Genomic DNA, 17,146 nt, shown 5'->3' with positions numbered 1-17,146 from the left:
AGAATTCTGCATGTTGTTTTTGTGCACAAGGTTTTCGAAAACATTTTTTTGATACAGATCTAATGATGAAGTAAAAGCAAGCAAGTTTGAAACTATTTCTGCTATCATAATCAAAGATAGGCCTAGATCACACAGCTGCACTTCTCCACCTATGCCTCTGTCTCGTTTTCGGAGTAAGAAGTATAGTAGTGTGTTTGCCAAGACAGAGCTCTCCACTCGCAGAACGAAAACCGGATGTTTGTGACTAGTGAAGCAAGCAGCTGTCACTGGCATAGCTAACGTTAGTAGCCTAGCCAGCTAACAACTTAGAAAGCCTTTCAAGCGGGGATCATTTTCACAGACTGTACGGTAAATCCGCCAATTTAATTTATGTTTGAATTAATCAATGTATTTTGCGGGTTAAACGTTAGACGAGCTAATTTGGATTATTCCAAAATAACCAGGTGGTTAGCCTTACCAGCCGAGGAAAATAATGGTAACAACATACTGTGCCTTGCTAGCTGACAACAGCTAGCTACTCAACGATAATTTAGCTAACTACAGTCTACACTACAGGTTAGCTAGTGCTGGTCGTTGACACGTTAGCTAGTTAACGTTTATTTTAATCTATCGACATTTGTAAAACATTGTTGAGGGACAAATTGCAGACTTGTTTTGCGTAACGATAGGTTAGAGAAACAGCTAAGACGCGAATCACCTTATTTTGGTTGCTGACGTTATATGGCAGTTGCAGTGTTTCGTAATATACCGTATGGCTAATTTAGCTAGATGTGTAAAATTATTGCACTTTGCCTGAATGCATTTCTCCTCCCGTGGACTGCACATACAGGAATGTGTTTCTGACTTCAGTCGTGATATTTAAAGTACCAACATATCAGAATAGATTGCATCTCATAGATGGGGAGGACTGTATTTGAGCCTTGCAGCCAAATGAAGAACGTAGGGTAGCACAACAACGCTGCTTCTTCCATCACAACCCCTGTGGTGTTGTAAAATAGATTGGGTCATTCCATGCGAAAATCGGTGTGTGTGTGAAATGTTGTGTAGACCTTCCACAAACAAACCAGCCATGCAATTGTTTCTGCATTTGACAGACATGTATTCAAATGATACCAAATGCTAACCTGGTTGCAGATGTGAAATAGGCCTAGTCTAAAGGACAATAGCTTATTGACCTATTTGTTTCTTCCGTCCATGTTTCATGCATTGTCCTTTCTGGCCCGATTGGAGTGACTTTTCTGCATTTATGACGCATCAGTACAGCTTTAAAATATGGAAGCTTAGTTGCACAGATTTCGCACAGGGTCCATTACAGCAGTGATAAAAAGAGAAAATGCATCTTTAAAAAATGTGCTTGTTAAATACTTGTTAGCTGTTTTATTTGTCTAAGTTAGGCTATAGGGAGGGAATCGACACAGAAGAATGCTTTTCTTTTGAGGAAGACTCTTAAAAAACAAGATCTTGAAAGTGATCCCACTGCTGAGATAAGGTGCTATCTCATTGCATTAGATAATCAACATCCATCCAGAACTTAACACTTGTTTCTGTGACAGGAGGCTGGCTGAGCACCTGACCAGACTTTATTCTGTGTGGAGTCCCATAGTACACCACCATGTCTTCAGACCTTCTGGTTGACCTCAATGATGACCTTGGAGTAGATGATCCCCCCAGCAATGCGCTGAACCAGCTCAAATTGTCTCCAATGGGGGACAAGCTGTGGCCCCCAGATGACTCCAGTATGAGCAAGTCTGGTAAGAACCTAAAGGCAATTAAAAGGAACGCTGGACCTCTCTGTGCTGTCAGAAATCAAATAAAATAACTTCCTGGGAATTAAAAAATTGCTTAAAGAATTTCTAGTGTTATAAAAGCCAACTAATCCCTTGAGTAAAACAAAATCATGACATCACTGTTTTAAAAAGCCACATTCCTGGCAAAATAATGTTTGCCCTTGTAATATGATACCAATCAGCCTGTTGTAAGATCAGCTGTGTTTTTAGAAATGGAACGTTGTTGTAGGACCGTTACTATTGCTGTTATTTCCCTAAACATCTTTACCATCTTATCATTTTACGTCAATCTGTCTTTAGTCCAAGGGAAGAGTCAAAAAGAGCCTTCTTCACAGCCCAATGCAGTGAGCCATTTGTTACTCATGTGTCATATTATTGCAACTTCGTTACATATTGCCCTCTGATGCAGTGTGCATTCATTAGTTATGCATTCTATTTGTAGGCACAGTCAAATTTCTGTTTCACAGCAGATCTCCAGCCCCTGTCTGATTGGAGTTAGAGGGCCGGGGAGGTTGAAGAGGATGCCATTATTTATGGCTAGTAGATGCATCTACAGCACCATGATTTAGAGTTTGAATTATTCTCAGAATCATTACTAATTATTAATGAACAGATGAAAAAAGAGAAGGGAACAAGGGTTCATCTTATGAGATACCAAATGAAGCGCACACTGTCTCACCCCGCCTCGGGCAACTGCATGTTAATGACTAACTCGGTGAGAATGGCATTGGTTTAGTCAGTGTGGCCTGCAGATTGCTGCTGACAGAAGTGCACAATGCAGATGTCGTGGTCATGTGTGTGGGTTATCCCGTGAAATGCAATGTCTCACCCATCTACTTATTTCAGTATGCATCGAGAAGAGGCTCAAAGTGTGTTTGCAAACTCATTCTAAGAGTGCCTGAGCAGTGAGCACATACTGTCCGTGACGGGGCAGATCCGAAACGTTGAGTTGTGAAATTCTCAGCGATCTGCCCCCAGAGATATGAGCTAGGGTGAGATGGTTGAATGTGTCCCTTTCCTATCTCTCAACAGAGACGGACATATCCAAGCGATTGGGGGAGGGGTCACACCTGACCTGGGACCACCCATACTATGATATTGCCAGGCATCAGATTGTAGAAGTAGCAGGTAAGAACTTTGTCTCTACATGTGTAGCTTATCTGTGTAGAATATCATGTTCAGTCTTGGATCCAGTTGACGTTGTTTCCGCTCTCACTCTGCTGTCAAGGTGACGATAACTTTGGCAGGAAGGTGATTGTCTTCAACGCCTGTCGAATGCCCCCTCACCACGAACTGGACCACCACAAGCTACTGATGTGGGTGTTACTGTTAGAGATTATTGAGACATTTTCATCCTGCCAAATTTCGAATAAATTGCTTCTTGTTTGTACTTTGATTCCCCCCCCCCCCCCCCCCCCCCCCCCCCCGCTGCTAGTCAAGTCAGTAGTCGTCATTGTGTTTGTGTTTTCATAAGTGATGAGGATTGACTTCTCAACTATCATACTATCATCCAGGTATCTGAAGGCCACCCTAGACCAGTATGTTGAGAGCGACTACACCCTCATCTACTTCCATAATGGCCTCACCAGTGAGAACAAGCCATCTCTCAGCTGGCTGAGAGACGCCTACAGAGAATTTGACCGGAAGTGAGTCCCAGCCTACCTCCAGCCTACCTCCAGCCAGACACTGGGGACCATAGTCGCAAAGCACATTTGCTAGTTTTTCACCTATGAATGATGAGATGCACTCCATTTCACCAGAGATCTGAATCGGAAAACTAAAGAGGAAGTGGACTTTGCCCTCACCCATATTTAAGTCTATTAAAAGAATGACGTGCTTTATTTGCACTTATGGCTTGACTTCTCTAAAAACAAAAGTTTACTTTTGCTGACTGCTCTTGTTTTCTTCAGGTACAAGAAGAACATCAAGGCACTGTACATTGTCCACCCCACCATGTTCATCAAGACTCTTCTCATCCTCTTCAAGCCTCTCATCAGGTTAGCATTCCAGGACCAGAGATGCTCTTTATTCCTTTAACTGTCAAGTGTTTGCCATGTGTGATGAATCCTTTCTTTTCTAGCTTCAAGTTTGGACGAAAGATCAACTACATCAACTACCTGAGTGAACTGGAGGACATTGTTAAGTGTGAGCAGCTAGTGATACCCACCCGCGTGCGAGAGTAAGAACATTTCTCACACGTTACGTGTAACTACTGTATCTCAACATTGGCAATGAATTATTCCCTCTTGCGTAACGGATGTCTATTTGTGATATCTGACTATATTAAGTGTGTTACTCTGCTTTCTCACACCCAAAATCGTTAGCTATGATGAAAAAATCAGAGCCTCACTGAAAGCGTCAGTTCAGGCCCAGATGTCCCCCCCCCGCAGTCCACCACTGCCCAATCAACAGTTTGGAGTCCCCTTGCCAACGTAGGTAGCCGGATGAGGGCTGTTGTATTTTACTCCCTCAACATCCGACCTTAACGTTACGTACGTAAGATATTCTCCTGTGTATGTTTCAAAGGTTTTTAAGTGTTTCGTTCTTATTGATTTGTCAAGGCTAAGAGCGAGAAGTTCTGACAATGAAGCAGTTCCGTTAGTGATGCGAGACACAGTGGCCTTCTTAATGGAACAAGGTAAGCACCATTTTTGCATGTTTTACCAGTGGTCATTTTGCTTGATGATGATGGGTTCAACTTTTGAGTCTTTGTTCTGATGATCAGCTTTTGGACAATTCCGTTCTAATTTCATGGATACTGTACCTGGATTAGTATTTGACTTGCAAAAGAAGGCTAATTCTGCTATTTGATTGTTTTACAAAAGGTTTTGTTTCAATGTTTTCCCCCATTTTCTGTCCTGTCTTAGGTCTTGAAATTGAGGGGATATTCCGGCGGTCAGCCAACGTGACCCTCGTTAAGGATGTTCAGCACAGATATAACTCAGGTGAATGATTTTCACTCATTGTTACTCTTAAATGAATATCTAAAAAATAATATCTGTTCTTGAAATCCCTGGGTAGACCTAATTTTCTCTTTGGCTGTAGCTGTGGGATTTGTACGACTGTGATTGTGTGTGTCTGTAATTGTGTCTGTCTGTGGCGCCAGGTGAGGAGGTGAGTTTTTCCCAGATGGAGGACGTTCACCTGGCAGCTGTCATCCTCAAGACATTCATCAGAGAACTACCAGAACCCCTCCTCACCTACCAGTTCTACAACGACATTGTCAACTTCCACAGTAAGTCTGGGGAAGACTCTCTTATCCTCCACACAGTAGATGATGGGGATATATTTTTACGTTTGTTTACTATAGCTATTCAAAATATCACTATAGCTGTCAATTTGTTTCGTAGGTCGAAATCCTTAGAGGATAAGTCATAGCCATATAACATAAAGGGTCTATTTGTTATGCTCATTCCTCAGATGTTGACAGCAGTTCCCAAGTGACTGCGATCCGGAACATGCTGGCAATGCTCCCTGAGGAGAACTATGCCTCCCTGAAGTTCCTCATTGAGTTCCTGGTGCAGGTATGTTTTCTGTCATATCATATCCCCAGCTGAATACTTCTCAGAAGTTCTGCAAACACTCCATTTTGTTTTTGGGGCCTGTTATTCTACGGTTCTGTCTAAAAAGTCTTCGATCTTGGCATTTAGTACTGCCTGGCGACACAAACACCAGTTTGTGTAAATAAACCAGTGAGTTGTTTTGTTCTTATTGATATTCTACAAACATGCATGCTTGCCCATGTAGGTGTCTGCACAGAGTGAGATCAACAAGATGAACAACGCCAACCTGGCAGTGGTGTTCGGACCCAACCTGCTATGGGGACAAGACGCTGCCATGACACTCAGTGCCATCGGCCCCATCAATAACTTCACCAGAACTCTGTTGGACCAACACTACAAGGTCTTTTCCCCCTAAGACGTCTCCTGTACAGCTATCTCTAACCATGCCCCATTAATTCGGTGTTTAAATCCCCATCTCTGACCCTGTCTCTGTATTGGTCTAGTACAGTGTAACTGTGTCTCTCCCAGTGCCCCTAGTAGTGTTGCCAAATGCATGAGTGTATTGTGACTGAGGACACAGAGAGAGAAAAAAGACAGGGGAGACGAACCGTTGAAGATGCCAAAAATAGGTCAAAAGTCAGGTTAGAAGTCAGGTATGAAGAAGGCTTTAATGTCTCCGCCAGATATCTATCACTCAGGAAAAGTTCAACACAGTGTACAAGATTTGGTACTTTAAAACAATTGGAATAACCGAAACCAGTTCACATCTGTTCTGGTTTAAATCATATCAAATATTTATTTTGATGGTACAGATTTCCGAGAACATTTATGCAATGTTTTGTATCTGGGGAGCAAGATATATTTCATAGTAATTTACTTGGTATGTCTAGTCCTATTTGCGTTGGAACAAATCATTTTAGAATTTCATAAATGATCGGTTGCTACAGTCAATGTGCCAGTGTAATCCAGTATTCGATGTAGTCTAAATTCTATCTGGAGTTTATATTTTGGCACATCTCAGTTAAGTATCATGGTTATGTGTAAAGCTACAGTCTATAGCGAAATAAAACCATAAAACCATTTTTTTTTTTAAATGTTTGTCACATATCGCCTTACTTTTTAAATGTTTACTCATCTGAAAAAACATACTGGTATACCCTTTTAAATATATCCAGCAAGCCTTCGTTTGTTTCTTTCTGCTGCATTACATTTGCCAAGTCTTCATTTTTGATCATTTGTACAGGTCAACTATAAAAAAAAATAATAATAATATTAGTCTTAATCATGTAACTTATACATTTCATGTTATGCCTGATTAGCTTTCTCAATGCAGGACAGTGTTCATGATACATATTCTACTTTTGTGTGCATTATTACTCTACCTATGGCAGTTAGCAGTTATTCCTTGAAAATCACTATCCAGATGTAAAGGCTTTGATGGCTAGTGTCATTGCTGGCGAAAGATCTTTATGAAGCCTTAAAGTCCGTAGGGGGAATAGAAGGGCTCCTATTCATGGATAGACTGAAATGCTGTGTACTTACAGACCCATTGGGCTCTCAGGCCATACTGTATTTCCGTTTTTTTTGTATGTTAACTGTTAGATGAGTTGTTTCTGAGCCTTATTTTGTCAATTTCGACGTCCGTTGCTTTTGTTCAATTCCAAATTCAACCAAAGAATTATGGTTGCGTTGGAGAACACTAAGAGGGTTCCATTCAATAATTTTTTTTAACCTTAAAACATACATTTTTTTCTATTTGCAGTGGCCAAACTTTTGGGGGTACAACTCCTGTGCTTTGTAATCCTGAATGACTTTGTAATGAACATATCCTGAACAAGAACAGTGCTAATGTTAAGACTGAATAAGTAAGAGTTCTGTTGTGCTTCTATGTTTTGTCTATTATGAAAACTTCCTAATCATGTCAATGAAACAAATGCATTGACATGCGGATCAGTGGCTTAGTAGAACCTTTGACCCCATTTGTGTCTGTGTGCCTTAAGGAAACAGGCGAGTAACTACCACTTGTCATATCGTGAAAATTGTGCCTGTTTGTCCACCTTTATTGTACTGTTTATCTGTATTGTCAAATAATAGTATTTCCTGGTTGCTACAGCGAAAATTAAATTTCTCTTTAAGAGTGTTTTCCTCAGTTCTAGGTATCTTACTTTCAAGATCTTTTTTATGTTGTGAATATAAAGTATAAATAAAAGGTGATGGTTAAAAGTGCCTTCGTTTGTGTGGAGGGGCGTACTCATTTGACAAGAGTATTGATGCTCTATTGTATTTAAGCTTCAAGAGGGACGACAAATACAATCACTCGTGTTGTGCTGGTATAAATCACAAACGACCACAATCAGAAATATATAGGGCCTCTGGCTTATTCCTTTGCAATAATACAAAATAGGCCACTTGAAATAAAAACTTTTATTACGCATGACCATCCTACTGTATATTAACAAAGCATTGGGAAAATCAAGAGGACTTAAGATTGATACATTGAAAGTGCAAATAATGTTTATCCTTTTTACAGATACCGGCAAAAGTAGACTTCCTTTATATGGTGATTCAGAGGTGAGCAGTGACAGTACATCATTTGTAGTGATACAGTGATTCTTGTCCTAAAGTTGGTAAGAGGACATTTTTCCCAATTAACTACAGGAACTTCTTTCAATATACAGATTCAGCTAGAGTATGTTTGTTGTTTCTTGGGTATAGATTGACTACTACTGATCATTGTCCATACATAGCTTGGCTTCTTCACATCTACTAAAACATAGCCATGTCTGACTCCATAGGCGCTATGAACGTTCTCCGTGTCACACGGGACAGCAATAATACAATGCCTCCTGACATTATTTAGACAAAATCACTTTCATGAACTGAACGTCTTTGTTATTGTGTGTTAAGTTCTGTAACAGCAGTCTGCTCAACACTAGAGCAAATGTTGCAGTTATTCACATCAGGAAAAAAACGTTCACTTTTTCTTTTTTAAAGATGTCTTCTGTTGGGTACAGGCTCTCTTACTCTACAATACATCAACCAGTGAGGTTTGAAGAGAAACATTCCGATTGCAAATCAATGTGGAATTTCAATTAAGAGAAAGAAGAGGCATACACAGACTGAATGCAAACAAGCTCGAAAGACAACAGGACCTTGCAGATGGACTAAATGGGATAATTTGTCATTGCAGCCAGTGGATATATTTCTATCCCTACTGCAATGTGTCCACAAATGCATCAAATTCATCAATGTTCTTCTCGTATACTGCCAGTTTTTCAGGAAGAGAGTCCTGTAGGGAAAATGAACAACATCATTACAAACACAGGATAACTAAGATATTGATTTATTAGACTAAAAAGCACCACAGAAAAGACACATTCAAACACACAGTAAATTGTATAATGGTAATTACTATGTTCCTCTCTCACTACTATCTGTCAGTCATTTAAATTCCAACAAGACCACCTCATACACCCCCCCCCCCCCCACCTGGCAACAAAACAGAAACCATCTCTCTTTGGAAGTCAGAAGTGTGTCTCATCTCACCAGGTCTTCTGCCATGGACTGAGAACTGACATCAATAGTGAGGCTGGCGAGCTGTGGGGGGTTCTGGAACTCTCTGTAGAATGTGCCAAGGTCCATGGGAAGGAGGTCATCCTTAGAGAATGCAGGCTTCTGAAGAACAGAGCACCACAGAACACAATCAGATGTGCAGGGCAACAACTGTAACAGGCCCTTCCTTAATAATAGACTTCCTACGATTTTGTTGTCAGCAGCACATATTATTCCCAAAGAGGTTCCGTTTTTAACATTTTCTTGCCAGCAACAGTCCTAATTCATTCTCAACTGTTAACCACAAGAGAACAGGTCCGAGGTCAGAGATTTTAATTAAGAACACTCATTCCCATAAGCTTAATTTTCTCTTCATCAGAAGCATTTATCTAAAATATTCAAAGCTGACATCTCTCCCTCTGTTGCTTTAAAAGCCCGTTCCTTTGATAGCCTTTCATTAGGTCTTGCCATGTGCTTTGTCGCATTCGCCTTTGACTGTTTTGGATTTCATTTCTCATGGTCACTCTCTACAGCCCAGATACAAGTCAGAAAGAAATACGGTTTAAAGACGTCTGCATGCTTCCCATCCGAAACAGTTTTTTCGGCTGTTCACGCACACAATTTTCTTTTCTGAGGCAAGCAGAAGTTCGGTAGCTGAAGTCTATACCCCTTTGTAGGTGACTGGTCAACATTGATTCTTCAATGAAGTGTTTGATGTCGTTCAACGAGAGATAACTCGTTGTCATGCAAATTGTTTCAGTTGAGAAATACTGCACCAAACATCTTAGTTAGTTGTAAAATTGCGTGACTAAGACCTCCTTCGCAAAAACTTCTGAATTTATTACAGATTTCTTGAGTTATCTTAGTGTATACTGCTACGGCATCTAAAGAGGGACAAACAGTACTATTGCTGCTTTTTTCTCATTTTTCAAGCGAAGGTCTTTAAAAGGAGTATTGCGAGGCACAGACATTCACTTCGTCTAGCCGAGTTATGCTAGGAGCAAATCGAACCTAGTAAGCAGGCGCCTTAAATGACCACTGCTAAGTGACGCAAGTAATGCTCATTTCTATATGAAGAAAATGCATGTTTTCTTCCTCTGCAGATCACATCCACAATTGACAGACATAAACAGACATTGGTTCGTAGCAGCATTTTATATGACATAGAAATGAGGTTAGATTGATCGAATTACTATTATCTTTGACTAAAATGTAGTCTGTGCTTTCCTCTGTTACCGAAGGCAGGGTACTTACAAAGTCCACCATAACAAAGTCGTCCTGTGCCGGGCCTCCACTCTCACCAGAGCCCTGGGAGTGCAAACTGCCCTGCAGGGGAGAGGACGTGGCTGGGGACTCCGGCGGCTGAACCTTGGATAAAGGAGAAGTAATATCATTACCATGTCTGCACTAAAATGACTCCTTATCATAACCCAGAAAATAGTTATTTAAAGGGTGACAATTATTCATGTGAATAATTGATTTACCATAGGGTCATTTTCCTCGGGGTCATAGGCTCTGGGAGCAAAAGCTGCAAATGGTAAGTCCAGGCTTGCTGTGGTTACCTGCAATGGACAAAGAGTAATACGGCAGTAATTACAAGGGTATAATACTCATGGTAATTGGTAATTTGTCCTTTACTCGTAAAAATGGGTACTTCCAGGAACAAAAATATCAAAGGTGTGTACTTAACAAGGACATAATAAGGCTGTCCCTACCTGTGTGCCTGGCTTGTTGACAAAGGCACCCACTTTCCTGGTGAAGGTGGTCTCCAGTACATCACAGGGAGAGACACTCTTCACCTCAATGCTCCTCGACGAGGTCTCTGCATCCTCACCACTTTGAAAGATAACATGGCAAAGTTGTAACAGACAGGTTTCTCCCAAGCAACTATAATCTCAGGTGATCCTCGGTCCCACAGGGTGCTTCGCTTTTGTCACATGGGGGTCATGGCAGACTGGGGCTTACCTGCTGGAGGGCGTGGCGGGAACATGATCAGCAGGGGGGCATGAGGACACTCGTCCATGCTCTGCCTGGGTACCATGACAAGGCTGCACAGGCACCTGCTGGGGTACGCCCCCCTCCTTCCCTGGAATACCCATCTACATAGGACGTGTGAAAGGCCATAGTTAGCACTGGTTGAGTCATGTTGAAACACCTATGCAAAGCTTTGTTTCCCTTGTTGGCCCTCAAATCCATGCATATAGAACATCTTGACTGGCTGCGTCGCTGCTTGGTATGGCAACTGCTTGGCATCCGACCGCAAGGCGTCATCCATGACCTCTATACCAGGCGGTGTCGGAGGAAGGCCCTAAAAATGGTCAAAGACTCGAGCCACCCAAGTCGTAGACTGTACCGACACACCAAGTCTGGAACCAACAGGACCCCGAACCATTTCTACCCCAAGCCATGAGACTGCTAAATAGTTAGTTAAATATGTACCTGGACTATCTGCATGGACCCTTTTTGCACCAACTTTGACTCATCACATACGCTGCAGCTACTTATTTGTTATTGATCCTGTTGCCTAGTCACTTTATTCCTAGTTATACAGTAGGTACATATTTACCTCGTACCCCTGCACATCGACTCTGTACTGGTACCCCGTGTATATAGCCAAGTTATCGTTACTCATTGTGTATTTATTATTACTTTTCTATTATTTCTCTATTTTTCGTCACTCTCTGCATTGTTGGGAAGGGCCTGTAAGTAAGCATTTCACTGTTAGTCTACACTTGCTGTTTACAAAGCATGTGACGAATACAATGTGATTTGACTAGCTCAATACCTGGGTGGTTACCTGGTGTGGGTTGGCAGCGTTTAAGGTGTAAGGGTGGCAGAAGTCAGCAGCTCCAACAAGAACAGGAGGCTGATAAGAGAGACGAGAGCAGTAGAGCTGAGAGAGTGAGAGAGCGAGAGAGCAAAAGTAAGAAAGAGAGAGCAAGCTAAAACATGAATTAATCCACAGAGGAGAAATGGGGTGATGGGAGCAGGCAGCAGGAGGTAGAAAGTATAGCATTAGAGAGGACAGGGTAAAGATTTTAAGCATAGCTCTTCTAGGCAGATTTGACTTACCCTGACAATGAACGTGATAATATCTTCATATATTTAAGTGATGACTAACTATTTGTTAAGGAATCATTATCAGCAAACCAATGTGGAAAGGATTTAGGTTAGGAATTCTAGGGCAGTCAGTAGATAATGACATAAGTACTTCCTTATGTTATAAAAAACATTTTACCAAGACAAATATGATTATTAATGATCAGGACTCTCTCTAACATATCATTAACATTACATACAAAAAGTCGGATTTCGTAACGTAATACATCCGATAATAAGCACCGAGCTCTGTTGACCTAGCGGTGCACGTTTCTCGTGACAACTTTTGAGCACTTTACATTTTGTGGTCATCGTCTTCAAAGTTGTTTCCGCGGGTCGCAAAAAGTGCAATTAGCATGACACGAGCTGAATGAAATAATGTAAAAGGCTTTGAAAATAAAAATGCTTGGTAAAACGCTCAGTGCGCCGTTGACATTTCACAGAGATACGCCTGTTTTTGTAAGAAATCTTCAAAAAAAGAATAGGAATTTCAGATGAATATGAAAAGCGTATACTAAAATATGAAAATAATTAATGTCACGTCTCGAAACCGATATCCATCTTACATCTATGTTGTTTTATGTCCTGCGGATTTGAGAAGAAAGACGACGAGTTCAATGGGAAAGTGAGCCTGTCAGGTAGCCAGTAACCTTATTTCTTGCACAATCTTCCTCCGTTTTTAGCACTTTTTATCTCTCTGGACTCCATTGATTTAGTCACCCTAATTCTGTAAGGGTTAACAACTCCAATAACTTTTCAACGTATTATTATAGCGATACGAGGTTAGGACCATTGGTTTTCTTAGAGGAATATCTACACAGAAAAACATTATTTTACCTATTGGTCAAAAGATGCGTTTTTGATTGGACACCCTAATGTAAGGGATACAGAGCTGTCCCATTTGATTGCTTCCATTGATTAGCTTTTAAGCATTTTATACTTCTATTACTTTTAAACAGGTAATAGAAGACAGGCCAAAATGTCCTGGAACACCTCAGGCATTGTGAGTGAGATACATGCCCACACACGCAAGACTCACTTGGTGTGAGAAGGCCAGGCCCATCATGGGGACTTTCAGAGTGTCCATCACTGCAGGTTTAGGGGTCTTTAAATGTGCCTTACTTACAGTGAACACACACTACACAGACAGCACAGAAAGAGAGAGAGAAAAGGGGCTAAGAGATGAAAGCACTTATACAGAAAACGGAAAGGAGAAAATATGGTATGGGGGCTTGGTAATGTCTCCAACACAAAACATCTACTTTTCCCACTGCCAGGCTTGTGAAATGAGCTTTGGGTATGAGAATACCAAACCACCAGATACACAAACAAGCCACCAGATCCACAAATACACACAACAGTTGGATGCATGATCATCAATATGGGTCAAATGTTTGAATATGTATGTCTATTTGAATGCGGTGCAAGACAAAATCATTTCAGAAAACACCTGACCCATTTGGAAGTGAATTATGACATGAGAGGGAGTCTTTACATATGGGTGTGTCTACGTAACTCTAAGTCACATCCACAAATCTCAAACCTCACCATGGACACCACCTCTGAAGTTACACATGTTGCAAAGATCGACTTTGCTAAGCAGTGACATACGTACTTGTGAGGGTGGAGAAGTGGAGAAGGACGTGGTGCACACTTCTTGAGAATCCTCCACCCCATTGTATGCTCCTTCATCTTCCCCGGGTGCTCTGGAGTATAGGGAAGGCAAACAAACATGACCAGATTATAACGCAATCCTTTATTTTATAACTTCACTAACGATGATAATAAATAATAGGCATGCACAAATCTGTATTGGGTCAGTATAGGTGTTTGGCCGAGGGCTAACCCACCTGTAGTTACATGGACGCATGTGTCCCATGTTGCCAAAGGGGCGCTCAACGAAGTGGTCAATAATTATGCCCATAATCGGAGCCGTCCTCTCAAACTGCCTGTGAGATTATGAATATAGAATTAAGAATACGTGAAGTGTATAGCTAAAACCAGTGGAGAACAAGGAGAGGACATGGAAGAAAAGGGGAAAACATAGTGGCAGATTTTACAGGCAGTGCATTTGTGACCACTGAGGAGTGAGCCCATGCAGTGTTGTGAACAAGATCAGCTTCTGTTTCTGTACCTGGTGGACATGAAGGCCAGGTTTGTCCTGTAAGCACAAGACAAGGTGATGGTTCCAATGGGAGTTCCCACAACTCCGACACGCACTGTCTGGAACCCTGAAAAACAGCATTCAGAAAAAACTAACGTCAAAATCTTCACAGCCCTATACAACACTTCCAAAGACCCAGACAACCAACAAAATGTATACAGTGCATTCGGAAAGTATTCAGACCCCTTGACTTTTTCCACATTTTGTTACGTTACAACCTTATTCCAAAATGGATACAATATTTTTTTCCCCTCATCAATCTACACACATTACCCAATAATGACAAAGCGAAAACAGGTTTTTAGACATTTTACATAAGTATTCAGACCCTTTGCTATGCGACTCGAAATTGAGCTCAGGTGCATCCTGTTTCCATTGATCATCCTTGAGATGTTTTATACAACTTGGAGTCCACCGGTGGTAAATTCAATTGACTGGACATGATTTGGAAAGGCACACACCTGTCTATATAAGGTCCCACAGTTGACAGTGCATGTCAGAGCAAAAACCAAGTCATGAGGTCGAAGGAATTGTCCATAGAGCTCCGAGACAGGATTGTGTCGAGGCACAGATCTGGGGAAGGGTAGCAAAAAATGTCTGCAGCATTGAAGGTTCCCAATAACACAATGGCCTCTATCATTCTTAAATGAAAGAAGTTTAGAACCATCAAGACTCTTACTAGAGCTGGCCGCCCGGCCAAATTGAGCAATCGGGGGAGAAAGGCTTTCGTCAGGGAGGTGACCAAGAACCCGATGGTCACTCTGACAGAGTGAAGAGACCTGAAAATAGCTTTGCAGCAACGGTCCCCATCCAACCTGACAGAGCTTGAGAGGATCTGCAGAGAAGAATGGGAGAAACTCCCCAAATACAGGTGTGCCAAGCTTGTAGTGTCATACCCAAGAAGACTCGAGGCTGTAATCGTTGCCAAAGGTGCTTCAACAAAGTACTCAGTATGAATACTTATGAAAATGTAATATGTTTTTTTTATTTTTAATACATTTGCGAAAAATTCAAAAAAACTGTTTTTGCTTTGACATTATTGGGTAATGTGTGTAGATTGATGAGGGGGGGAAAAGAATTTAATCCATTTTAGAATAAGGCTGTAACGTAACAAAATTTGAAAAAGTCAAGGGGTCTGAATACTTTCCGAATGCACTGTAAATAATATAACGGGCATGGTTACCTTCTCCCAATCCTGTGAGTTGAACCTCTCCAAAATATATCCTGCAAAATAATGTATCTATTAGTCAAATTGTTTACTAACACGATAAAACTCCATCATTAGCAATACCGGTCAAAATAATGATAACACTTATCTGTATACCAGAAAACAAACAAACCTGTACAGTATGACATAGTCATGGCCTTGCATTCGTGAGAGTTTGTAGGCTGGGGTTACCCTTGTAATGGCCAGCAGTGACTTGAGCAGTAATGACAGGCGGTTATAGACAGTGTAGGACACCTTAATATCTTTGTCACACCTGCAAAAAAAAAAAAATCATACATTTTGAGTGTTACGGTCCAACTACAAAAACTGAAGCACTAAAAGAAGAAAACACAAAACTACTTCTCATGACTTACTTCTCGTTCATTTCGAGACACCATGTCTCCAATTCCATTGAGTCTCCCTGTAAAATATGACAAAAACATGTTCATGTTTTTTAACCTTTACAGTCACTTGGATTTATTGATGAACAAATGCCCAATGATCCAGACCACTGGTCTCAAGAACTGTCTGTGACACCAGTCAGTGCTAGCTTACCTCTGAGGTTTTGAGGGAGATCTCAACACACATGGATCGTCCGATGCCAGGAAGCTGCCCGGACAGAGCTTTCTTTGCCTCATGTGTAACTTCTGGGATATCTTTGATTGCCAGATTGAACTGGTGAAAATAATTGAGTTTAATGAGACTTGAATCCACAACCCTTTCAGGACAAAATTGGCACAGGTAAATGAATGAGTTGAGAGGCAAGAATTAATTGTGACTTACCCAATCAGAGCCAGTAGGTGAAGACAAGGAGCGTGTGCATACTTTTTCCCCAAGACGCGCTTGGACTATCACCTGCACTGTCTGATGACAGAGAGAAATTAAGGAATTATCAACGTCAGTGAATTAATCAGCTCAGGAAAACTGTAGAAAGTGCTTGATAATCTAAGTGTGGCAATATTGCGTATAATTAAAGGCAGTACCTTCAAAGCGAAAAACTTTATGAACTTGTCCAAGTCTTTTTTATCCTGAGGACTTAGATCACTGTCCATCATGGAATGCCCCTGTAATGTAAAAACACATTCTGGTGAGCAAGGACAGACAAATTCATCGTACAACTGTTGGCAGGCTATATCGACGGCTTGCCAGTCAAAGCAATGCTGGATTTTGTCTAGTACCATTAAAATCAAATGTTATTTGTCACATGCGCCGAATACAACAGGTGTAGACCGTACAGTGAAATGCTGACTTACAAGCCCTAACCAACAATGAAAGAAAACACCCCCCAAAAAAGTAAGAGATACTATAGTCATATTAGCTAAGAACTCTAGTGTGTCCATATTAAGCTTGCGTGTGTTGACAAAAAACAGCTAGCTAACTCAGACTCTAGTTAGGTAATATGTTAGTAAAAACATATTGGCTGTCAATGACAAGAAAACATTCAAGATTGGTGGTAACTATCTATATAGCTAATCAATTTGATAGCATGGCTAGCGAGCTTAGCAAGATAGCTAGCTAGCATGCACGTACTTAACGTTAGCGCATCACATCCGAAAATCACAACTTGTACTTGAATGTTGCGCTGATAGCGTACTGAACAGCGTAGTTCTGGTTATTTATATGCCTAAATTTGACATATTCTTATATTGGCTAAGTTACACCATCGCATTATGTTATTGGGACACAAGCATTGACCAGCTGGCCCATTTGTTGTTTATTTTCTTTGGGGGTATGGCGTGTTTCGAGGGAGTTGTATTTTGAGAAGCACATTCATCTCCAACACGGTGGTCTATAAAAATCTGCAAAATTACATATATCGATATGTCAGTGTTTT

The 17,146-nt window shown here is 41.1% G+C and overlaps 2 protein-coding genes across 6 annotated transcripts; one reads left to right on the top strand and one right to left on the bottom strand.

Annotated features, from left to right (window-relative positions):
* Window positions 1-229: 229 nt before the first annotated feature.
* On the top strand, window positions 230-7,517 carry arhgap1 (Rho GTPase activating protein 1). Of its 2 annotated transcripts, XM_038990790.1 has the most exons (13): window positions 230-348; window positions 1,554-1,751; window positions 2,820-2,915; window positions 3,016-3,103; window positions 3,302-3,433; window positions 3,698-3,784; window positions 3,868-3,966; window positions 4,112-4,219; window positions 4,349-4,425; window positions 4,655-4,732; window positions 4,894-5,022; window positions 5,208-5,311; window positions 5,535-7,517. In XM_038990790.1, the coding sequence occupies exons 2-13, from the start codon at window positions 1,613-1,615 to the stop codon at window positions 5,703-5,705; spliced, it is 1,308 nt and encodes a 435-aa protein (XP_038846718.1). In that variant the 5' UTR covers window positions 230-348; window positions 1,554-1,612; the 3' UTR covers window positions 5,706-7,517. The 2 variants fall into 2 exon arrangements, with proteins under 2 accessions (XP_038846718.1, XP_038846723.1); XM_038990795.1 differs by lacking the exon at window positions 4,112-4,219.
* A 179-nt stretch (window positions 7,518-7,696) lies between these two features.
* On the bottom strand, window positions 7,697-17,037 carry atg13 (ATG13 autophagy related 13 homolog (S. cerevisiae)). 4 transcript variants are annotated; one of them, XM_038990780.1, is made up of 18 exons: window positions 16,843-17,037; window positions 16,296-16,376; window positions 16,096-16,176; window positions 15,868-15,987; window positions 15,687-15,733; window positions 15,446-15,586; window positions 15,289-15,329; window positions 14,076-14,172; window positions 13,792-13,890; window positions 13,557-13,647; window positions 12,981-13,079; window positions 11,640-11,735; window positions 10,808-10,941; window positions 10,558-10,678; window positions 10,327-10,404; window positions 10,097-10,210; window positions 8,837-8,965; window positions 7,697-8,579 (listed from the first exon to the last, which is right to left on the bottom strand). In XM_038990780.1, exons 2-18 carry the CDS (start codon window positions 16,365-16,367, stop codon window positions 8,502-8,504), a joined length of 1,638 nt encoding a protein of 545 aa, XP_038846708.1. In that variant the 5' UTR covers window positions 16,368-16,376; window positions 16,843-17,037; the 3' UTR covers window positions 7,697-8,501. The 4 variants fall into 4 exon arrangements, with proteins under 4 accessions (XP_038846708.1, XP_038846688.1, XP_038846694.1 ...); XM_038990760.1 differs by lacking the exon at window positions 12,981-13,079; XM_038990766.1 differs by lacking the exon at window positions 12,981-13,079 and having other exon boundaries at window positions 11,640-11,708.
* Window positions 17,038-17,146: the final 109 nt, after the last annotated feature.

Source organism: Salvelinus namaycush, chromosome 1 (genome assembly GCF_016432855.1).
Source record: "Salvelinus namaycush isolate Seneca chromosome 1, SaNama_1.0, whole genome shotgun sequence".
NCBI lineage: Eukaryota > Metazoa > Chordata > Actinopteri > Salmoniformes > Salmonidae > Salvelinus > Salvelinus namaycush.
This window is presented reverse-complemented; position numbering and strand designations above follow the sequence as displayed.